We start from the raw sequence: 24866 nt of genomic DNA on the forward strand, positions 1-24866 counted from the left end.
GCAGGAGCCCCATTACATACAGTGGTGCACAGATTGAACTTCGTATTCTTAAAAAGTTAGAACACATCTGTAATTTCACTAGCAAGAGATGATTAAGAGAAGTTTTGCAGATCTAAATAACAGATAAAGGACAAACACAGTTGAACCTCTGAACAAGAAAACAAATGAGAACTGAAGCACTGAGAAGTTATGAAGCACTTGGGTTTAAAGTTGCTTTAAAAAAAAAAAAAACCACTGTTGTGTTTTTCTTTCCCTAGCACCCAAATAACTTTTTCCTCACTTCAGAGTTCGCTTTGGCCAACAAAGTGAATAGTACAACTGCTTGGTACACTTTTTCATCCTTATTGCCTAGTGCTGGGAACTTTTCTAACAAAAGTCTTAAAGAAAGATTTCCTTCAAAGCTCCTTTTATGTCTAAATACATCTTCACATACTGTAAGTTATATATTTGTGTGGAAACTTGTATGTAACCTACCTCCCCAAAATCCCAAACTTCTAACGATTAATTCATGCTCAACTGTATCTGAGCTAAATACCACGCCAATAAAAATAAAAGAAAAATCTGTACAATTTTACCACATATATAAAGTAGTATTTCATAACACACAGTCACCAGATCTAAAGGGATTCTTTCTGAACCAAGAACAGGCATTTTTGGAAATAATTCCTCAATAAATTCAAGTTTACCTCTGTTTTCATCTGCAAGTTTTTAGCTACTGCAGAAAGGTAGCCAGCGTAAAAAGTAAATAAATCCACCACCAAAACCAAAATCCTCCAATATTAAATTGACATGAAAATAAACCTAGAATATTTAAGCTTGAAAATTTCAAGGAAATGGAAAAGGATAAAAAAAGAAAGAGAGAGAGAGAGAGAGAGAAAGAGAGAGAAAGACAGAGAAAAGGTTGCCTGAAACAAATTCAGTCACAATGCTACTATGGCTACTATAGATTCAAGTTATAATTTTATGTATAAATCTTTACTTCCTGAAGCGGAAACAGGACAAAGCAGAGTGGAGTTTGTAATTGGTGAGTATTTCCATTAATAAATAGAAACAACAAAGCCAAATGCTTGCAGTAAACGAAGACAGCAGTAAAATCCTGCTTACAACACAACAGAATGAAAGAATGAAATTGTAAAATTGTCTTTGATGGTTTTGCCATTTTCCCACCATCACAGAAAAGGATAAACAGATGTTGCTGATGGCTTCAGAAGTCTTCTGCTTTGAGGAAGACCCACAGGACTCTGCAGATTTCCCTGCACTAAATTTAGTGAGCTGATTCATGCCAAGAACCAGACTCACCATTAACAGGTTCTACCACACTCAAAATTCAGTAATTGTTTCACTTAACTAAAAAGCTTTTTTATCCCCCTTACAAAACCACAGCATTAGAAATTTACAATGATTAAATTATCTAAAAGTTTAAAGACATACATGATTCAAGTTCATGAATATCCTAGACAACTTTCATTTAAAATCTTCTTCACAGAGATTATTTAATAATCTCTAGCCTTTTGACCATTGGTTTTCAGTGGCTCTCAACCTTCCTATGATCAACTAACATACAAGGAGGATAATTGGATAATTCTCCTCTATCATTTCTACTGCTGAGTTTCAAGTTTCATCAATTAAACTAGCGAGGGTCACAAAGAAATAGCAATATGCTAAACCTCGCAGTCATTCAATTCCTTTCAGACAAAATCGTAATCAAGCGATGGCATCTTGAATTAGTAGGAAATTTATTTGGCTATACTGAACTTTATTACTGAAGTCATAAATGGAAGTTATTGGCAATATCCATCCCAAGCATGATTCTCAAATCTTACCCACAGTCAGTCCCTTCTGGAACAACCTTACAAGATCCGTTCAGTCAGTCTCTTACCTTGTTATTTGTACTTTCTCTAGCTTTACTAACAGTTTTCCAGGTTTCATTTCACAACTTCACTCATGCCTAACTAATGAGAAACACTACGCTTCCTTCCTTGACAAAATCTGCTATCTCAGCAGTATGAGATTAGGTTTTCCAAGGGAAAGCAGGGTTAGACCATGTCATATTCCATTCCAGTAGCTATTTATTGTTTCTTTCCCTTCCTAAATACGTGCCTTTACAGAGTTGAGAACCACAGAGCAATACCAACATGTCCATAAATGATTAAGGATTCAGGATTTAACATTATGCGCTAAATACTTAATTACATTAAGTATTACATATTTCATGTCTTTCATTTCTATAACAGCACTGACAATGCAATCAATTAATTAATTAAGGCAGGAAGTGAGCTTCTATGACAGCTTTAATGTGGGAAACGCTATTTTACCATCATACTTCTCTGCTTGAAACATGCGGCCTTCACTTTTTTTTTTTTTAAACCCAATACTATTAGCCTTACTGAAGATTCCAACAATTTTATGTTAAAACTGTTTTTGACATAGTTAACCTTCGCTTACAACTCTGCTCCCACACGGGGCAAAAGCCCCCTTCTCCCCGCACATCTGGTAACGGTAACGCTCACGCCGGGCTCCCGCTCTCTAACATAACGTTTTTCCCTCAGCGGCAAGACAGCGCGGCCGGGAAGGCGATGCGGCCCCTCTCTCATCTGACAGCGGCGCGGGCAGCGCCGGAGCCCTCGGCCTCACCTGCTGCGGCGCGGGGCGACAAGTGGCCGCGGGGCAGGTGCGGAGGCAGCGGGGAGCGGCAGAGTCCCCCCTGCGTCCCCCTCGCTCCCCGGCACTCCAAAACCCTCCCCGGGGAAGGAGAGCGGGAAGCAGCGCGGCACGGCGCGAGCCTCGCGGGCGATGCCGCCGCGGCCGCCTCGCCGCGGGCTTCGGCGCCCGGCCTCGCCCCTGCGCCATGTTGCCGCGCAGGGACCCGCGGAGCCGCCTCGCTCCCCCCGCCCCGGCCCGCTCGCTACTCACCGGCCGCCGCGGGGCAGAGCAGCGCGGCCGCCGCCAGGCAGGGCAAGGCCCAGCGCCACGGACCGGCCCTCGCCGTCATGGCCCGCTCGAGAGCCCGCGGCGCGATCCCGCCCGGCGACCCCCTCCCTCCCCACCGCGCCGGGAGAGGCGGCGAGGCCCTGACGCCGCCGGCGCCCCCGCCCTCGCGCCGCTCCACGCCCGCCATTGGCTGCGGCCCCCGCGCCGGGCCCCGCCCCGCCCGCGCGGACGTTGCCGTCCGTAACGGCCGTAACGGCCCGTGCCCGGCGCCGCGCGGCCGTTGCGCCGCGGGGTGTCCCCAGCCGCGGGGTGTCCCCAGCCGCGGGGTGCTTTGCCTCAGTGCGTGCCCTCGCTGAAACGCCAATACGGCCGCTTCCGGCAGCGTAAACAACATGTCGTTGTCTGACTCTCTGGCCACAGTAAAACAGTAAACGCCTTAAAAACGCAGAAAAGTCAGTGTCCCACATATCGCTTGTATCCCTCTTCCAGCCTGTGGTCCTCATGAACTCGTTCCTCCAAAGACAGCCTGTCGAACCTCAAGCTATTAGTGACTCCATAGGTCTTCTACAAGCTGCACAATCTGCAGGATTTCAGTGTGGTAAGTCAACAATTTTAATGCCATAAGCACAAAAGGTCCAGAAAACAAAATGAAATTAAACACAAGGCAGCACAGAAAACATTTCCCTCAGTACAGAGTAATTAAATCACGCTGCTGCTTCGAGAAGCAAAGCAACAAGAGGCAACTGTGCCATTAATCGTATTTTAATTTGAAATCAAACCATTTAAGAGTGATGTTAAAGCATTCAGAATATAGTTTTACTGCTGCTGAATAGATGATTCTTGCAGAGCTTTAATTGTGAATTCAAGAAACTGAAAAGTAGACAAAGTAATCTGTGAAAAAAAATGTTCATGCTAGAGGTCAGGAACACTTTTTGTATTTAAATAATGGAGCTTACACACAAGCAAAATAGTTTTCACCCCCCCCCCAAAAAAAAAAAGAAAAAAAAAACCTTGATTTTTCTAACTCTGCATCTGCTTAGTATCTCATTAGAATTTATCTTTAGACCACTAGGTGGAAGCAGAGCCAAAAGCAAATTTAGCCAAATTTTAAGGTTGATTTAATTTCATCAAAAATACAAGGCAAGTAGAACCAATTAGTTACATTTCCTTCCCACATCTTATGCTAAAATTTAATTTTGTTTCATTTCAAATGTAGGTGAATATCAGGAGCAGGTAATGTGGTTTCTGTACAGTCTGTTTTTTCTGAATGTCAGTTAAGTATGAAATATTAATCAACATAATAAGAAACTATTAATTAGACAAGCAAAGAGGCAAAGAGGGTAGTATATTAGGCAGTTTAAAATATCTCAATTTTCACTTCAAGTCACAGCCTCAACTCCAGAAGAAGGAAGCTAACTGAATTTTGAAATAATACAAGCTTTAAAGATTTTGCTTTAGGTAGGTACAAGTTCCTAATTCAGTAGTTCTAAAAAGAGTTCAAAGATTTGGAGGAAAAGGAGAGGAGTAAAACCTGCGGGGTACTGTTTTCCAGTTACACTACGAATACAGACCTTTCAAAAAGAAAAAAAAAGCAAACAAAGGAAAAAAACAGCTTGAAATTAATTCTTACTCCACATTTAACAATGAGAAATAGATTTTTGTTGTTTCTGAATTAACAAAAAGTCTCAGTGTAAATCAGTTTGTTATAAATACCCTGACAGCATATTTTTAAAACTTGATAACACAGAAACATTTCTACAAATGTACCTTGAACCAAGATGGTTTTTGCTGATCCTGTCAAATGTTAAGGAAAAAGGAATATTGTGTCGTATATGCTGTATTTCATGTTGCTTAGAATATTAAAAAATGTTTGTAGCCTGATCTTTTTTTTTTTGTAGTAGTAGTAGTAGCTTGAATAATTAGCTTGTCATAGTTTGTTATATCTTAAAAATTACTGAAATATTAATTAGTGTTAACTTATCTAATTTGGATAAAAACAAGTGAATAAGGTATAAGGTAAACAAGCACCAAAGTGTTGGTAAGTGTGCACATGCTGAGTAGTTAGCCTGTACTAAGACTTACTCTATTTCTTTCCTTCTGCTGGGGCTAGGCAGGCCTGTGCTACTATCTCACATATGTCCACATGCAAACTGTTACGGTAGATCCAACTGTGGGACCAGTGTAGCCAAAGGATGTCTGTTCCTTGCTATTATGTGAGGATGTTGTCCGTTTCTTACAGGTTGCCACAGTGAAGACTATTTCAGAGAAGTTTTATTCTTAAACATTGTCGGGCAGCATTTATAATTGACTTTCAAAATAATTTTCAAATTACTGGAAACCAAAAAAGGTGTTACTTTTACAGCAATTTTATTAAAATGTAAAACACACTTAAAATGAAGTTTAGTGCTGGTTATCATACTCGTCAGAAGCAGTACACAGCTACACTGATAATGTTATATGTAAGCAACCTTGATGGAAAATTAAAGCCAACAAAGATGTAAATGAATACTGAATAAACCATCCAGTTAATCTTAAACAAGTTAAATGTATGGCAAGTATTAGAAGCTCATAAAATTTCTCTTTAGGCAAAGAATTGGTGTTGCATATGTGGAGTATGTCCCTGGAAGGATGGTCAAAGTGATTAAACAGATGTAGGACATAAATAATTACAACTCACCATGCAGGGAGTGAATAAGTAAGAATGATTCTTTCCTCATCAGTGAACATAAGGTAAGAAGCTGGAATGTTTGCAAATGATATTGAAATATATTTTATTTCACTGAGGCATTTTGAAAGGCATCATCAGAAAATCTGGCTCTATTTCACATTGAATAAGTTTTCTCTATAGAGCAAATGACCCCAGACTAGAGTCTCACAAAAGTCTAAGTTTTCAAATCCCCCAAACAGTTATGGAATTAGAGACCTGCCTGCTTCCTTACAAATAAGACTGATGAGTGAAGAAAAACACATTCATTTCTAACAGTGTATGAAATAGATAAAAGCAGACTGTGAACTGATGGCAACATCAAAACCACTCATTCTGTGCAACATATAATAACTTGATCAGTTAATTTTGATTACTAATTCTGTCCATGTTAGCAAAGATGATACTAAACACAATACTTAACATGTTATAAACATATATTTACAGTTATGCTGTTTGGTCAGATGCTTTCTACTCTCTGTACTGCCTCCTCTCTATGCTCCCTTTGTACTCTATATTTTAGAAAGTACAAAGTATGGAGAGTACAGAGAGTACAGTTATGAATTAATATAACTATATCAATTTGCTACCTTCAGGTCTACCTTTATGTTAGTCAAAATTACCTGCAAGAATATGGAGTAACTTCACGTAGAAAGCTTCTCTAATTTCGAATTGATTTCTGGAGTAATACTGGGGGCTTGTTAGAAGAATTTTTCCCCTATTTTCATAAATCAGAAATGAGGGAAACTACTAGCTAGAAAAATGACCCCTGTAAAATGTGAGAAATATATATATATTAAGTACAATCCTGTTCAGTCCAATTGAATCTTTAACCATCTTCATCACCTAAACCTGAATCTAAAGTCAAGTATCTGCATGTGAACACTGGCACTCCTGTACAATAGTAGGGATGGGTAATGCTCATGTAAGTAGAAATGCTGTCTCCTTTCTGTCCTTGCCTTACTGGTCGAGAGTACAAATAATAGTATTTAGTAAGTGATTATATATCTATGTCTTTGGCTGTACATAAAATGGATTTTCTCATTTTTTGGAATGAATCTTCAGTATCAGCAATGCGTCTGTCAACATAATATAATCATGGGTTAGAGAAAAAAAAAAAAGATGTGTTGGAGAACTGAGAATGCCATATGGAAAGTCTTCTGTGCGTTATCCCACTGAATCGTCATATGTAGGATTATGTACTTCTCCATATGTTGTTTAATGAACACATTACTACTGGAATATTTTCCAAAGGTTATTTTTTATGTTTTGCTATACTATGCAACTGTATTAACACCACATCATAATGTGCATCTACAGTGAGATATTTTAATGCACCCAAAAGCTTTCTACATTTTCCTTCACATTTAAACAATTGTAGTATTCTTCCAAATAATTTTTGAAGGATTGTGTGTAATTCAGTTGCTACTGTACATACATTTCTGCATGGTCTGCAAGACTACGGTATACATGGTCTGCAAGTTTTACAAAAATGGGTGCAGGTATTACGAAATTACTTACTTTCGTAACTGACAATTAGGCAGTTGCTTCTAGTTTCTTGCAGGAGAATTCAGTGCAGACAGGTAGGATAAAAAGGAAGGGAAAGACATAAATTTTCATTTTTCAAACTGTTTATTTCGTGCTTTTTAAAATCATTTTGAAATTAGCTAAAATCGATCCCTTTTAGCTAAAATCACCTCATTCTTGCTATTCTATACATTACCTAGCAACTTCTATCAAGACACTATGAGAACTATGCAAGCTACAGATCAATGGCTATTCCCATTTGTACCTACAATTGGATGAAACAACTGAATGAGAGTGAAACTATGCTAGTATGCATTAAAATCCTTAATACTGCTCAAAATACCTTACTTAGAGTAATGGAGTGCCTATTTGTTCTAACTTTTGTAACTTTTAAGTGTAAAAATAATACACATCACTGCTAAGCTTAAAATTGAAGTAAGTTGTTATAGAAATTTCATTTCTAGGAAAGGAAAAATTACATGTCTGGCCAACATGGAGAGAGGAAACTGCTAATTTTGTTGACTACCAAGGGGTGAAGTCACAAAGATCAAATGAAACATCTGTTAGGCTACTGTAAATAATATACATGACAGCACAATAGTTCATTTAAAAAATAATATATAAAAACATACCAGAATTCAGATACTGAAGAATAAAGGATTATTTTCCATTTCTGTACCATATATTTAAAAATTAAGAGGTAAATTCTTGTCATCTTACATCACTGAAACAATATTAAAATTATCTGTGAAGTCTATGACCCTTTCACCTCTCTGGATGCCTAGGTTCTTCCCAGTAAAAGCCTTTGCTCTGCCTGTCTGGAGTACTGCCACTGGCCAGATGCTGACAAGAATGTTAAACCAAAACAATAGGACAATAGGCATTTTCAGAGCAGCCTTATCACAAGAATGGCTGAGTGCAAAGTATGACAACACCAAAGTATGTAGTTTACAACGATTCCTATTTTACAGATTTAACCTGAGCAACTGATATTAAAACAAAAAAAAAAACCCAGTATTATAGTAATTAGCAATAGTGCCGTGGAAAATGCATGTTTTGGTTCAACCTGCTCAGCCCAGGGGCATTGAGACAGTGCTCCTTCAGAAGGATAAGGGGAACTCTTTGTAACCACCCTGCTATACGCAATCATAGAGATGTGAAGACAGGGGGCTGCTCCTCCATTCGTGCTGTGAAACTGAGTTGATGTGCTGACAAATATTTCCTTTGGGTCAGCAGAATGAGCAGAGCCAAGATGGAAAAAGGATTTTTAAAAATACACTGGTTTAAGTACTTGCTTCTGGAAAATAGGGCCCAGGATCTTAGTCACTGTTCTCCAAGTCATTCACTATTTTATTCTCCTAAACTGAGAGGGCTTTTTTGCTTGTTTTGTGAAGCTAGATCTATTCCGTTCTCTATAACAACAGGTACACACACAGAGTACAATTCCAACCTCGATTCTTGAGTGGCTAAAGCACTTAGGTAAGCTTTGGAAAAGGTCTAATATTCAAAATAGAGGCTTGTGCAAAGAGTTTCCCATTGGTTGTTAGTCATTGTGCTGACCATCTCAGATACCCTTTGAAGACATCCAGGTCTCCCCAAGCATTGTTCAGAGAGCCAAGCTATCCAAGCTCCAGCTCAAGGATCCATTCTGGGGTCAGCAGGTAGCTTAAAAGACAAAGTCCATTTAAGAGATTTATATTTACTGCAATGTATGAAAATATAACAAAAACGAATATGGCTATTCTTGCTACAAAATGTTCGTCAAAAATAGAATTATTTTAGGATTTATAAAGGCAACTGTGATTTTGATAAATCAAACTTAGAATTTCTTTCTTAGCTTTTAGACTGTTTGTGCTCAAACACTCCAGAAGTTGTGTGTGTTTTATCAGTTATTGGAGTCTCTAAACCTATTAAATATGGAATCATACTTTAACATCTCTATGCTCTGATGTAACCGTAATAGACATTTTCAACAAATGCTTACTGTACCAGGCTACTACCATTTCCATTTTATTTTCTTTACCTGCCCTTTCCATGTGCCACTTAACTTAGTTTCATCGTGAACTATATCTGAAAAATGTATGAATATTTGAATCAGTTAGTGTTTTTATATAAATATTTTCAGTATTACATGATGTTATGACAGTACCAGAACAAGTGTCAGTAGTTGATGCTTAATAGTTGCACGTAATCGCTGCTGCCACTTAAATATTTCTCCATTATGAAGTATAGTATCTTTCTGCCACATGCACCTCCTTCATATCTATAGTCTCTAGAAATGGAAGTAATCTCTTCTTCTAGCTCCTAATCAGAACCAGTCTACAGGAAGTTTTCGGTCACATTTCTTTTTTCAGTGAACTACTGATTTTTTTTGTGCTAGTCCATCTTCAAGCACAGCAGTGACCAGACAGGCCGTGCTCGCAGCGCTAGAAACTCCACAATCAAGGCACTGGATTTCCACCATCCTTCTCTGTAACTGTGGCACTGTCAAACGCAACAGGCAGAGGTAAAAAGGAAGGCTCTGTGGATCATCTAAAAGGAAGCTGCCTCTTGGGAATGCTGAACGAGCCCAGGACCCTCCACGTCCCCTTCTGTGCCACAGAGCTGCTGCGGCACCTGAGCACCTCTGGGCTCCGCCAGTCTGTCAGGCATCTTCATGGTGGGGGAAGCCCAAAGCCAACACTGCAATCCAGAGGAACTCTGCCAAGTGCCAAAGGGGGAGGCAAATATAAATCTCGGCCGTTTGAGGAAGCTAGCCCTAAGGAAGCCGTTAGCCAGGAAGGCACTCCCTGTCGGAGGCCAGCACATCTTCCTGCTGGAATGGAAGCCCTTTGCTTCTCCAGGGGAGCACAGCTCCTTCGATGGATACGGTGCTCTTATCTGTGCACCTCCACGGTGGGCCTTCCACCATTTCTAGCCTGGCGTTAGGTATCTGAAGAGCGAAGGAGCTGGAGATAGCTACTCCCATCCACCTTCTTGACCACCGACCGAAAACGCCCCCTCCGGGCCCTCAGAGACCTCGGCACCCCCCGCCACACTGCCCCGTCCCCGTAGCGCAGCAGCCCCAAGGGAGCCAGGGCCTCTCATCGCCTCTCCCTCGGGGCTCAGGGCTGAAGACAGGCCACGTCTTCAGGCCACAGGAGTGTGGGGCAGGAAAGAAGGGCTCGCACAACACTCGATACTCAGGAGTTCTTTTATTTAATGTTATTTATTGGTCCATGGTGGTTGGCTGGTCTTGGTGCACAGTCTGCAGATGGCTCCTTCTGCAGCCCCTTCATCGTGACGATCTGAGAAAGGGGTAGGAGAGGAGGAAAGGGGAGGGGAGGGAAGGGGGGAACCGGCTGCTGCATGCTGCGTCCATAGGTGTTCTTTGGCCACGCAGTCCCTCAGGTGGATCTTCTGCCGAGGGACTGGTGGCCGGGCGCAGCTGGGTGGCCGTAGGGGACCCAGGCTCTCCTGGGATGCCTCTGCCATGGTGTTTTTCGGCAGGGCATCCCAGGCGCCAGGGCCGTCATGCAGGATCCACCTCCATGGGCTCCTCATCAGGCAGAGGTGGATCCACCTCCATCTCCTCGGGGCATTCTTCGGGAGCGTCAACTTCCATGGGTTCTTCTACCATCTTCCTTGGCCACCTGCTGTTACCACGTACCACTCTCAAGATGTTATCCAATAATTCTTTTCTTCTCAGTCGCCTCCTTTGAACACCCCTGAGGGCAGCCACCGGTTTCATTTTCCGGAAAACGGGCAGCAACCACCACGCGCTAAACCACCACCACCACCACCAGAGCCAAAGCCAGAGCCTCAGCGAGCTCGGGGACAGCGCCAGCGCTCCCGCTTTTATAGGGGCAATGGCAGTGTTCTGGGGGTGCATCACAATGATATGTGACGTGACATCAACAGGGGTGGTCTGGAGGTGGATTCCTGTGATGTCACGTCACGTATCATTGTGACGCAGTTCCAGAACACTGCCATTGCCCCTATAAAAGCGGGAGCGCTGGCGCTGGCCCCGAGCTCGCTGAGGCTCTGGCTTTGGCTCTGGTGGTGGTGGTTTAGCGCGTGGTGGTTGCTGCCCGTTTTCCGGAAAATGAAACCGGTGGCTGCCCTCAGGGGTGTTCAAAGGAGGCGACTGAGAAGAAAAGAATTATTGGATAACATCTTGAGAGTGGTAGGTGGTAACAGCAGGTGGCCAAGGAAGATGGTAGAAGAACCCATGGAAGTTGACGCTCCCGAAGAATGCCCCGAGGAGATGGAGGTGGATCCACCTCTGTCTGATGAGGAGCCGATGGAGGTGGATCCTGCATGACGGCCCTGGCGCCTGGGATGCCCTGCCGAAAAACACCATGGCAGAGGCATCCCAGGAGAGCCTGGGCCCCCTACGGCCACCCAGCTGCGCCCGGCCACCAGTCCCTCGGCAGAAGATCCACCTGAGAGACTGCGTGGCCAAAGAACACCTATGGGCGCAGCATGCAGCAGCCGGTTCCCCCCTTCCCTCCCCTCCCCTTTCCTCCTCTCCTACCCCTTTCTCAGATCGTCACGATGAAGGGGCTGCAGAAGGAGCCATCTGCAGACTGTGCACCAAGACCAGCCAACCACCATGGACCAATAAATAACATTAAATAAAAGAACTCCTGAGTATCGAGTGTTGTGCGAGCCCTTCTTTCCTGCCCCACACTCCTGTGGCCTGAAGACGTGGCCTGTCTTCAGCCCTGAGCCCCGAGGGAGAGGCGATGAGAGGCCCTGGCTCCCTTGGGGCTGCTGCGCCACGGGGACGGGGCAGTGTGGCGGGGGGTGCCGAGGTCTCTGAGTGCCCGGAGGGGGCGTTTTCGGTCGGTGGTCAAGAAGGTGGATGGGAGTAGCTATCTCCAGCTCCTTCGCTCTTCAGATACCTAACGCCGGGCTGGAAATGGTGCAAGGCCCACCGTGGAGGTGCACAGATAAGAGCACCGTATCCATCGAAGGAGCTGTGCTCCCCTGGAGAAGCAAAGGGCTTCCATTCCAGCAGGAAGATGTGCTGGCCTCCGGCAGGGAGTGCCTTCCTGGCTAACGGCTTCCTTAGGGCTAGCTTCCTCAAACGGCCGAGATTTATATTTGCCTCCCCCTTTGGCACTTGGCAGAGTTCCTCTGGATTGCAGTGTTGGCTTTGGGCCTCCCCCGCCATCAAGATGCCTGACAGACTGGCGGAGCCCAGCACAGGGCCACAGAGGTGCTCAGGTGCCGCAGCAGCTCTGTGGCACAGAAGGGGACGTGGAGGGACCTGGGCTCGTTCAGCATTCCCAAGAATCGGCTTCCTTTTAGATGATCCACAGAGCCTTCCTTTTTACCTCTGTGTATTTTGGGCTCCTTTGAAGAACGCCATGGGTTAGCTCCCTAGAAGGAAGGAGGGGGTCTAAGAGAGATTGGTTAAGATTCAAGCATTACTTCCTCCAAGCTCAAAATTGGTGCATACCTGTGAGTAAGAAGTCAGGCAAAGGGGCTGAGAAAACAACTCCTGGCCAAACTCGAACAGAAGAAAGAAGTATACAAAAAACGCGAGAGGCTGCTTGGGAGGACTAGAGGAATGTTGTCAGAGGGCACAGGGATGCAACGAGGAAGGCCAAGGCCTATTGGGAATTGAATCTTGCAATGGATGCGAAGGACAACAAGAAGGGCTTCTCCCAATACACGAATAGCAAAAGGAAAACTAGGGATGATGCGGGTCCGCTGGATGCTGAATGCGCTGTGTGGGCCCTGATGACAAAGAATACAGAGGAATCAGAGTGACTGACTGCCTTCTTTGCCTCAGTCTCTACCTTCTAAGGCCAGTCCTCAGGAATCCTGGACCCTGGAGAGGAAGTGTGGAGAAAGGCAGACTTTCCCGTGGCTAAGGAGGATCGGGTTGGAGATCGTTTAGGCAAACTTGGCACCCACAGGAGCTGAGGGAACTGGTGGATGTTATTGCTGGGCCACTCTCCATCAACTCTGAAAGGTCATGGAGAACAGGAGAGATGCCCTGAGAACTGGAAGAAGGCCAGTATCACTCCAGTCTTCAAAGAGGGCAAGCAGGAGGGCCAGGGGAACTAGAGGCCAGTTGACCTCCCTTCCATCCCTGGGGAGGTAATGCAGCAGCTAGCTCATCCTGGATGACATTTCTAAGCATGTGGAGAACTAGATGGTCCTCATGTGGAGAAGTCCACCTGCTTTGCCAAGGGGAAATCCTGCTTAACGAACCTAAAAGCCTTCTGTGATGAAATGACAGGTTGAGGAGATGAGGGTAGGGCGGTGCATGTTGTCTACCTTGACTTCAGGAAACCTTTTGACACTCCTTGCCATAACATCCACATAGGAAAGCTCAGGAAGCATAGGTTAGGTGAGTGGACAGTGAGGCAGACAGAACTGGCTGAACTGGCAAAGCTCAGAGGCCAGTTGTTAGCAGTGCAATGTCTAGCTGGGTACATTCCATCAACTCTCTCATTTATCAGTGTGGTCACCACTGACAGGACAAGAGGAAACAGCCACAAACTGAAGCATCAAAAGTTCCACAAGAACTTAAGGAAAAATTTCTTGACAGTGAGGGTGACGGAGCACTGGAACAGGTTGCCCAGAGAGGTTGTGGAGTCTCCTTCTCTCGAGATATTCAAAACCCACTTGAGACGCAATGCTGTGCCACGTGCTCTAGGTGACCCTGAGTGTGCAGGGGGGTTGGACTAGATGATCTCTAGAGGTCCCTTCCAACCTTAATGATTCTATGTTTCTATGATTCTGTGTATGCGGGGGCTTCGATTTTTAAGATTCTTTCTGGAACCAGGGCAGCTATGCTTGTTGACAACGCGGCTCTTTTTGCAGCTTCATCCGCTTTCCTTTTTCCTCTAATCACATTGGTTTGTCAAGGTTGGTGCGCCTTGCAGTGCGTCACTGCCATTTCTTTAGGTTTATTTACTGCCTCAAACAGCAGCATAATCTCTCTGCTGTATTTTTAGGGTTCCCGATGAGTATAACAATCCCCTTTCCTTCTACATTGTCCCACGTGCATGTATTACCTCAAAGGCATGTTTAGAGTCAGTAGAGATATCAGCCCACTTTCCCTTGTGGTAACTCCAGAGCCCCTGTTAATGCAGTCAATTCAATGCTGGGAGACGATGTATTTATTGGCAATGGTACTGCCTCTATTTCTTTGTCAAAGGTGATGGCGACATATGCGGCCTTCCGTTCTCCTTTCTCCACAAAACTGTTTCCATCAGTAAATAACTCTCAGTTGGGACCTCATGATTGAGTATCCCTCAGGTGGCATGACTGGAGTATAGACCATTCTATAGTCTGTAGGCAATCATGTGCCACTTCTTCTTTACATGAAGGGAACAATGACGCTGGATTCACAGTGCCGGTCACCTTCATGGTTATATCCTCTTGGTTGAGCAGTAGTGCTTGGCATTTTACCGTCCTATCTGGAGAGAGCCAATGGTGTCCTTTCTGTTCTAGCACCACTGCGACAGCATGCGGCACATAACAGTAATTTTCTGCCCCAAAGTCAATTTTCATGCCTCTTGTATTAAAAGTACAACAGCTGCCACTGCCCTCAAGGCCCATGGCCATCCAGAGCTTACCTTGTCCAGTAATTTTGAAAAGTAAGGGGCTGGTCTTTTCCAGTCTCCCAAAGTCCCAGCGCCTGATGTTCCCTCTCATGCACATAAAGTTCAAAAGATTGAGTCAGGTCCAGGAGACTGAAGGCAGGAGCAATCTTCAGTTCCCCAAGTGCCTGCCAGCATTCTGGCATCCACTCCACTACCTCTCCAGATCCTTTGACAGCCTCATGCAGTGGTTTGGCCATTAATCCAAAATCCAAAATTAGATATCCACAGGCGACACCATCTGGCCAGCCCTAAAAACGCTCAAAGTTCTTTCACTGATTTGGGGATGGGGGGCAATCTGATGTATTGCCTCCTTTCTTTATGTTCCCAACTTTCCTTCTCCCTGGGATGTTTCATATCCCAGGTAGATCTTGTTTTCCTGTGCAAGTTGTGCCTTCCTTTGTCATACTCTCTATCCCGCCTGTCCCAGGAAGTTCAATAATCTAATAGTGGTCTCTCTACATTCTTTGGCTCCCAGTAAGTTGCCATCTATATATTGTAACCAGGCAATATTATTATATATATTGCAACAGATAAATCTGTATATATATATTTACATATATATCTACGGGTAAAAAGGGCCTGACCGCTTGCTTTCCTGTGGCATCAGTTCCTGACATAGAGGATTTACTCATTGGTCCCTTACGACTATGCAATACTGAATATATTGCTCCAGTATCTACTAAAAATAAATAATTATTTAATTCCCCTGCTAAATAGAAACCAGGGGGTCAGTTGTGGAATCTACTTTCTCAACCTCCAGGCCCCATCAATCTCAATTGTATTAATCTCTGTATTAATCTCTGTGCTAATCGTAAACGAATCTGCCTGCGGAACAGATACAGGTAGGGGTATCCCATTCTCTGCTTGCCTCTTTGGGCACTCATTTTTTCCAGGGCCCCTTTCGCGACAAACTGCACACTGATTTCTTCCCAGTGGGATTCTACTTCCTACATTCCCTCCTGCTCTGTGTCCTTTTCCACACTCTCAGCCCCTTGGAAAACCCCTTTCCTGAGAGGACGTTTGTGCCTGGACAAATGCGGCTGCCAAAATGGCAGCGTTGCGCTTCTGGTCTTTCTACTTGTCCTTCTGTGTTTCTTTCCTTGCTGCTTCCTCTCTGCTATTGCATGCCTCAGATACAATTTCTACTAGCTAAGACATGGACGTCGCAGACATACCATCCACTCTCTGAAGTTTTCTCCTTATATGTGGTGCCGATTGCCCTACAAATTGTGTAGTAAAAGTCACCTGCTTAGTTTCATCTTTAGGATCCATGTCTGTCCATTTTTGAGCAGTCTCATATAACTGCTCAGAAACTGCAGAGGGATCCTCAGCCTTACTCTGTACAGCTTCATCTTGGGCCAGCATAAAATGATCCGGTCTGTCCCTAGCATTCTGTTTCCCATATTCCTCTCAAGCTTTATCCAACACCATTCATTTTCCCTTGGGCATGAGCAATGTATTCAGAAGCCCCCGTAAATCCTGCCAATCTGGATTATGTTTTTCAGTTCTCATTCTAAAGGATTTTCTGGATTTTCTCTGGGTATGACATAGACAGGCATTCCCTGTGGCCTCACTGCTGGACCCAGAGGAGCCTCAACCACAGATTTCTGCTGTGCTCAACTTCTGCCTGCAATTGGACTGAACATCTCACCTCCTCTAGCTCTAACATCAGCACTATCTCAATCACTTTCCCAAGAGACCAAGAACTGCACATCCTCTTCCTCACCATCCACTTTCACATATGCTCTAAATGACCCTGCGTGTGCAGGGGGGTTGGACTAGATGACCTCTAGAGGTCCCTCCCAACCTTAATGATTCTAGGATTCTGGGATTCTATGTTTTCCCAATGCTCCAAGCTGAACAACACTGAGGCACCCTCTTTTTGTCCTCAATCTTCATTAACACTTTTGAATTGGATAGCAACAATTTACACGTCTTTCTTTTTTCAAAATCATTTCTCAAGGAAAAGAACAAATCTACCTATGGGATTTCCTCCCATGTATCCTGCCTTCTGCCAAACAACAACTTATCTTGCAAGACTGTGTTATAAACTTCCCATTTCTGACTGTTTTACCTCATCCATTTTTATACTTTGGCCACCATTGACTACATATTCCTTTAATTTCTTCCTCGCTAAGGGAACCCCACCTAACGTCTCCCAGAGTCTCCAGATGCATCCTGAAGGAGATCGAGGGGGCACCTCCACCGATTGTCCTGACCCCGATCCTGTTCCCATATTATTCCCCCTAAAAGAACGTTCTTCCTGATCCTGCTTTTGTACGCTCCAATCACCACTGTCCACGCAAGTAATTACTGCCCTTGGACGATACCCTTAGATTGTGAGTGTTACTCCTAGATGATTACCCTTAGATCTTTTCGTGCATGCAGTGTCTCCTATTACTTGTCGCGATGCACCTTTGAGTCGCTTAGCGGCTCTGGTTGAGGAGGATGCTCACAGAGTCAGCCCTGAAGCAAAGGCCGGTGTGCGCTGGAGTCTGGAAAGCAGCCTCTCCCCGCTGTGAATTGGCAGGAGTATCTGGGCAGGGCTTTTACAACAGCCTCATCTGGGTCCCATCGTGGTTGTCCAAAAAGTCTATTCGCTGCCCAGTGCAATGAGCCCCACCCAGGAGAGACATTTGGTTCCATTTGGACATTTGGCTCCAGAACTAGAGGTAATGGCCACAAACTGAAGCACCAAAAGTTCCACATGAACTTAAGGAAAATTTTTTTAACAGTGAGGGTGACAGAGCGCTGGAACAGGCTGCCCGGAGAGGTTGTGGAGTCTCCTTCTCTGGAGATCTTCAAAACCCGCTTGGATGCAGTCCTGTGCCATGTGCTCTAGGTGAGCTCTAGAGGTCTCTTCCAACCTTAAGCATTCTATGATTCTCTGATTCTTATGGGGGGACTTTAAGTGCCCCAGTATGTGCTAGGATGACAACACAGCTAGGAACAGAGAGTCCACAAACTAGGAGCAAAGAGTTCCTGCAGAATATTGTGGATAACTTTTTCATGCAGGTGGTAGAGGAGCCAACGAGGAGAGGGGTGCTGCTCAACCTTGTACTGACAAGCAGAGATGGTCTGGTTGGAAATGTGAAGGACGAGGGCGCTCTCGGCTGCAGCGGCCACGAGATGTTGGAGTCCAAGATCCTGCGAGCAGGAAGCTGGGGAAGAAGTAGGATTGTGACCCTGGATTTCAGGAGAGGGAACTTCGATCTCTTCAGGGACCTACTTGGAGGAATCCCCTGGGCAAGGGCCCTAGAAGGAAAGGGGTTCCGGGAGAGTTGGCTTACATTAAAGAACCACTTCCTCCAAGTTCAGGGTCAGTGCATCCCTATGAGAAAGAAGTTAAGCAAGAAGGGCAGGAGACCTGCATGGATGGGCAAGGAGCTCTTGAGAAAATGAACAGAGAAAGGCGGCATACATGTTATATGAGAGCTGGACCTGTTTAGCTTAGAGCACATTGAGAGGGGATCTTATCAACATGTACAAATACCCGAGGGAAGGATGTAAAGAGGATGGGACAAACTCTTCTCGGTGGTGGTTGGCAATAGGACAAGGAGTAATGGGTACCAATTGAAACACAGGAAGTTTCATTTGCATGTGAGGAAGAACTTCTTTACTGTGAGAGTGACAGAGCCAGAGCCCTGGAACAGGCTGCCCAGAGGGGTTGTGGAGTCCCCTTCCTTGGAGATACTCAAAACCCACCTGGATGTGACCCTATAGTACATGCTCCAGGAGTCCCTGCTGGAGCAGGGGGCTTGGACTAGATGATCTCTAAAGATTTCTTCCAACCTCAACCATTTCGTGATTCTGTGAAATCCTGACATCTTAGCTGAATTACCCATGGACTGACTTGGGGAATTCGCATTGTCCAACTTGTCTGTTGTCTCGCATCCCATTGCTGGGCACTTCCAAGAACAGTCTGGCTCCACGTTCCCTGTATCTTCCAGACAGGTAGCTGGCAAGACCAATAACATCTCCCCTCAGCCTTCTCTTCTCCAGCCTCTACAGAGCCTCTTCTCCATGCACGTCATTGTGCTCCAGCCTCCTGAGCATCCTGCTGGCCCTGCACCTTGCTCCAGTACGTCAATACCTTTCTTGCTCTGTGGATCCCCAGACTGGACACAGTACTGGAGGCAGTTTCACTGCCAGTTGCCAAAGCCAAGGGAAGGATCGTGTCCACAGCCGTGCTGCACTGGCCTTCCCTGCTGCAAGGCCACACTACTAACTCTCACTCAGCTTCCTGTCCTCCTCAATCCCCAGATCCTTTTGGACAGAGAAGCCTCCTAGCAGCCTGTAGCGTATCCCACCTCAAATACAAGACTCAGCCATTCCCTTGGTTGAGTTTCATGAGGTCCCTCTCAGCCCGTTTCTCCAGCCTGCACAGCTCCCTCTGAACACCAGCCACCGCCCTCCAGACTGTTCCCTCTCAGCTTGCTGACATCTGCAAACCTGCCCACTCAGCCCTCCACCCTACCTTCCAGGCCTTGGAAGACAACCTTCAACTGGGAACTGCTCCCTGCCTTGATCCCCAAGAGACGCTCCCACTTACTGGCTGCCACGGGGACTTTGCAGCACTCCTCACCGCTCCAAGCACAGCAGTCCAGCTAGGTTTCCACTTCTCTTAGAGTCTACTTAGGCAGCTGAAATCTCACTAATCTGGCAATAAGGAGCATCAGCTGCAAGGCCTTGCTAAAGGCAAGATATACTAACTACATCCACTGTCTTCTCCTGGTCCACAGGGCCTGTCACTTCATCAGAGAAAGTAATGAAGTACCTCAAGCATGGCTTGCCCTTGCTAAATCCATGCTCACTGCTCCAAACCACCATCTTATCCTTCACGTGTTCAGAAATGGCTTCCGAGAAACTTTGCTTCTGTGATTCTGTGCTTCCGATTCTGTGATTTGCTCATTTATTTTGGAGCTGCACAACGCTGGGTGCACCGTCCCAACGCACCCTCCCAACCTTCCAATTTCCTCTTTTCATATTCGATATCTTTCCAAGTACATCCCACTTGCACTGCTTGGTTAGTAGTTTACATGCAGTTCTCGCACTGCTTACTCAACATAGCCACTGTTACACATGCTCAGGGGAAGGGTCTTTACCTGGGTGAGGGTCTTTTTGACCTAGAGATGTGATTTTTAGTATTAAAACAGAGTTCACTTAAGGATACATGCGCTTTGGTTTTCCTGCCAAGTTTGCAACAAGTTTGCGTTATCCAGTAATGTCTCCTTATGGCCTTGCAGTTCCAGGGTATCCTTGGTTAAGGAATGACAGCCTTCCGTCATATCAAAATATGGAGGATCCCCGTTCAGTTTAGCTCAGACAAAGTAAGTCATCCTTCAACATTATGACAGTTTGAAAGAATATCTTATCCAAATGCAAGTGTTTAAAATATTAACATTATTATTTTTTTTAAATCTTCTACTAATCTGAAGAGATAGAAATAAATTAAAAGCTGTTTCAAAACCCACTTTTATAAGCTGCTTTAACATAACTTTCCTTTCTATAGCTCTTGAACACAAACTAAACAAAATAATACAGTTTCTAGGTTGTTTGGTCCAAAAGATTTGACACCAAAATAACTAGGTGCAGGTTTGGGCTCCCCAGTATGTGCAAGACAGGGCACTCCCGGAGCAAGGCCAGAGAAAGGCCACCACGATGAGTAAGGGACTGGAGCATCTCTCATACAAAGAGAGAGAGAGAGAGAGCAGGGCCCATTCAGCCTGCACAAGAGAAGGCTCAGGGACAATCATCTTACCCGTGTGTTTAAATACCTGCTGATGGGAGGCAGCAAAGACAACAGAGCCAGACCCTTCTCAGTGGTGCCCAGTGACGGGGCAGAAAGGCCCTGGGCACAAGCCGAAACACAGGAAGTTCCGCCTGAATGTGGGAAAACTTCTTCACGAAGAGGGGGACTGAGGCCTGGACCAGCTTGCCCAGACAGCTTGTGGATTCTCCCTCCTGGCAGCTATTCCAAACTGGACTGGACACAGGCATGGACTGCCTGCTGTAGCAGACCCTGCTTTAGCTTGGGAGTTGGGTGAGATGAACTCCAAAGAGGCCTTCCAACACGTTGTTTAGGCAGGAAGGTCTAAGAGACTCTGCAAAACTGGTCACCACTAGCCCTTTGCCACTAGACACAGTGGCTGCCAACCTGACTTGCTAAGAAGAGAAGGGCAGCAGAGGTGAATTATACAATACCGTGCAACTGCACTGTCGTGGCTTACTACAACAACAAGCATCCCTTTCTGAATACCAAATTGCCTTTGTTCTAAGCTGAATACTAAACACACTCAATGAAAGTAAAGAACTGCTCCGGGAATGACTGGGTATATTATAGACAACCAACTGCTCATGCTTGCAGCCCCTGGCACAAGCTAAATATTAGAGGTATAGAAACTGGATAAATAGCAATGAGTTCTGCTCATGCTTCTGTAATTATGTTACCAGCCTAAGCAGTAGATTTTGCTGACTTTCCAAACCAGTTTAAGACCTACAAGGTGTCAGGTTTCTGGGAAGCTTGTCTGGGACAGGATTGACATTTGGACTGCTGCGCCTTCTTACTAAGTGGTGCTCTCAGTGCCCCGATTCCTCTGCTCTGCATGCCTCCACAAAGCTGAGGGCAATCGTTCAGCATTTGCGCAATGTACGGCTCTCTTGACCACTCTTCAATGGACTTACCCTGGCAGGTGCTCGTGCACTGCTGTAGCTACAGAAGAGGTTGGCAACGCACAAACAACCTTGGCACCCTTGTCCTTGCCCACAGCACAAGGCTAAAGACACAGGGAGAGCTGCTGCCAGGATAGACGTCTCCAAACACAGAGCTGCTTCAATCCGCGCTGCCCATGTGTGGGCACATGCAACCAGGCCTCAGAAGGAGGCTAGGGAAGTGTGCTTTGTGAAACTATCGAGCTCAGTTAGGAGAATTATGCCACACTGTCCGTCTGATTGATATCAACCACTGCAAATAAGACACTAAGGATGTTGCAGATTAGGTTCTTGGAGATTTACAGCTGTGGTCTGGTCTGACAAAAATATACACTGAAACAGAAGGGTGGGCTGCCTGAAAAGGACACTATTTCCCACACAAAAAAATTCAACGCAAAGAGCAAAGAACGCAGAGAGCTCCTTCCAGAAGAGGCAATCATTCAGAAAAGAATTAAATAGCAATCACGCACATTTTAAGCTTTCCTTTTCCAAGGCTATAAACTAGACTATTGTGTGCAAGAAAGTAAACACACACTAGCCTCAGTGAAGCCTTATAACTTCTCAGATCTCACCGCCAGCCGCAGTAATACAGGTAATAGTGCCAGAGACGAGGCAAAAATAAAGTTCATGACCTGATGGATCTGCGCGCACACCCAGCTGTGTGCTCATGCGCGTGTCTCTCCATACACATGCAACCTTCTATGTGTGCAAGGACATCTGGCAACTGCAAGCAACGCAGCGCTGGTGTGGCTCTCAGTTAGTGACATATCAAAAGGGACAGTAAAGAAAAGAATTATCTTGGTCTTCTGCGGTCTTATTAACGAGAAAGCAAAAACTTTAAAGCATTTTCATTTTCATTTTCATTTAAAAGCATTTTTCCATGCGTCAGAAAGAAAAGGATCCCTTACATTGTTGGTAGCTCTAATGACAGCCAATAGCTTTAAGGTAGCTGTGACAAAGGTAAAAGTCACGACTTGATGAATTTGCATGCGCATCCTAGTAGCTCTAAACTTTAGATGAGTATCTTCCTGAGACTGCCATTTCCCCGTGTTGATATTCCACTTTTTTTTTAAAAAAATTACTGCTTCTCCTGACCCCCCTAGTCCATCTTCAAGCACAGCAGTGACCAGACAGGCAGTGCTCGCAGCGCTAGAAACTCCACAATCAAGGCACTGGATTTCCACCATCCTTCTCTGTAACTGTGGCACTGTCAAACGCAACACGCAGAGGTAAAAAGGAAGGCTCTGTGGATCATCTAAAAGGAAGCTGCCTCTTGGGAATGCTGAACGAGCCCAGGTCCCTCCACGTCCCCTTCTGTGCCACAGAGCTGCTGCGGCACCTGAGCACCTCTGTGGCCCTGTGCTGGGCTCCGCCAGTCTGTCAGGCATCTTCATGGCGGGGGAAGCCCAAAGCCAACACTGCAATCCAGAGGAACTCTGCCAAGTGCCAAAGGGGGAGGCAAATATAAATCTCGGCCGTTTGAGGAAGCTAGCCCTAAGGAAGCCGTTAGCCAGGAAGGCACTCCCTGCCGGAGGCCAGCACATCTTCCTGCTGGAATGGAAGCCCTTTGCTTCTCCAGGGGAGCACAGCTCCTTCGATGGATACGGTGCTCTTATCTGTGCACCTCCACGGTGGGCCTTGCACCATTTCCAGCCCGGCGTTAGGTATCTGAAGAGCGAAGGAGCTGGAGATAGCTACTCCCATCCACCTTCTTGACCACTGACCGAAAACGCCCCCTCCGGGCGCTCAGAGACCTCGGCACCCCCCGCCACACTGCCCTGCCACAGCGCAGCAGCCCCAAGGGAGCCAGGGCCTCTCATCGCCTCTCCCTCAGGGCTCAGGGCTGAAGACAGGCCACGTCTTCAGGCCCCAGGAGTGTGGGGCAGGAAAGAAGTGCTCGCACAACACTCGATACTCAGGAGTTCTTTTATTTAATGTTATTTATTGGTCCATGGTGGTTGGCTGGTCTTGGTGCACAGTCTGCAGATGGCTCCTGCAGCCCCTTCATCGTGACGATCTGAGAAAGGAGTAGGAGAGGAGGAAAGGGGAGGGGAGGGAAGGGGGGAACCGGCTGCTGCATGCTGCGTCACAATGATACGTGACGTGACATCACAGGAACCCACCTCCAGACCATCGCTGTTGATGTCACGTCACGTATCATTGTGATGCACCCCCAGAACACTGCCATTGCCCCTATAAAAGCGGGAGCGCTGGCGCTGTCCCCGAGCTCGCTGAGGCTCTGGCTTTGGCTCTGGTGGTGGTGGTGGTGGTTTAGCGCGTGGTGGTTGCTGCCCGTTTTCCGGAAAATGAAACCGGTGGCTGCCCTCAGGGGTGTTCAAAGGAGGCGACTGAGAAGAAAAGAATTATTGGATAACATCTTGAGAGTGGTACGTGGTAACAGCAGGTGGCCAAGGAAGATGGTAGAAGAACCCATGGAAGTTGACGCTCCCGAAGAATGCCCCGAGGAGATGGAGGTGGATCCACCTCTGTCTGATGAGGAGCCGATGGAGGTGGATCCTGCATGACGGCCCTGGCACCTGGGATGCCCTGCCGAAAAACACCATGGCAGAGGCATCCCAGGAGAGCCTGGGCCCCCTACGGCCACCCAGCTGCGCCCGGCCACCAGTCCCTCGGCAGAAGATCCACCTGAGGGACTGCGTGGCCAAAGAACACCTATGGGCGCAGCATGCAGCAGCCGGTTCCCTCCTTCCCTCCACTCCCCTTTCCCCCTCTGCTACCCCCTTCTCATAACATCACGATGAAGGGGCTGCAGAAGGAGCCATCTGCAGACTGTGCACCAAGACCAGCCAACCACCATGGACCAATAAATAACATTAAATAAAAGAACTCCTGAGTATCGAGTGCTGTGCGAGCACTTCTTTCCTGCTCCACACTCCTGGGGCCTGAAGACGTGGCCTGTCTTCAGCCCTGAGCCCTGAGGGAGAGGCGATGAGAGGCCCTGGCTCCCTTGGGGCTGCTGCGCCGCGGGGACGGGGCAGTGTGGCGGGGGGTGCCGAGGTCTCTGAGTGCCCGGAGGGGGCGTTTTCGGTCGGTGGTCAAGAAGGTGGATGGGAGTAGCTATCTCCAGCTCCTTCGCTCTTCAGATACCTAACGCCGGGCTGGAAATGGTGCAAGGCCCACCGTGGAGGTGCACAGATAAGAGCACCGTATCCATCGAAGGAGCTGTGCTCCCCTGGAGAAGCAAAGGGCTTCCATTCCAGCAGGAAGATGTGCTGGCCTCCGGCAGGGAGTGCCTTCCTGGCTAACGGCTTCCTTAGGGCTAGCTTCCTCAAACGGCCGAGATTTATATTTGCCTCCCCCTTTGGCACTTGGCAGAGTTCCTCTGGATTGCAGTGTTGGCTTTGGGCCTCCCCCGCCATCAAGAT

General features: G+C 46.2%; 1 protein-coding gene across 1 annotated transcript in view; it reads right to left on the reverse strand.

Moving 5' to 3' along the window:
* Positions 1-2340, reverse strand: part of LOC148596234 (reversion-inducing cysteine-rich protein with Kazal motifs-like) — a 49199-nt gene extending 46859 nt beyond the window's left edge. Inside the window, exon 1 of the mRNA XM_088526380.1 lies at positions 2316-2340. Within this exon, the coding sequence (XP_088382506.1) occupies positions 2316-2340 (25 nt within the window). The remainder of the gene's footprint in view (positions 1-2315) is intronic.
* Positions 2341-24866: the final 22526 nt, after the last annotated feature.

This window comes from Tinamus guttatus, unplaced genomic scaffold (assembly GCF_059628265.1).
Source record: "Tinamus guttatus ecotype Peru unplaced genomic scaffold, ASM5962826v1 Tinamus_guttatus_pri_ptg000025l, whole genome shotgun sequence".
Taxonomy (NCBI): Eukaryota; Metazoa; Chordata; class Aves; order Tinamiformes; family Tinamidae; genus Tinamus; species Tinamus guttatus.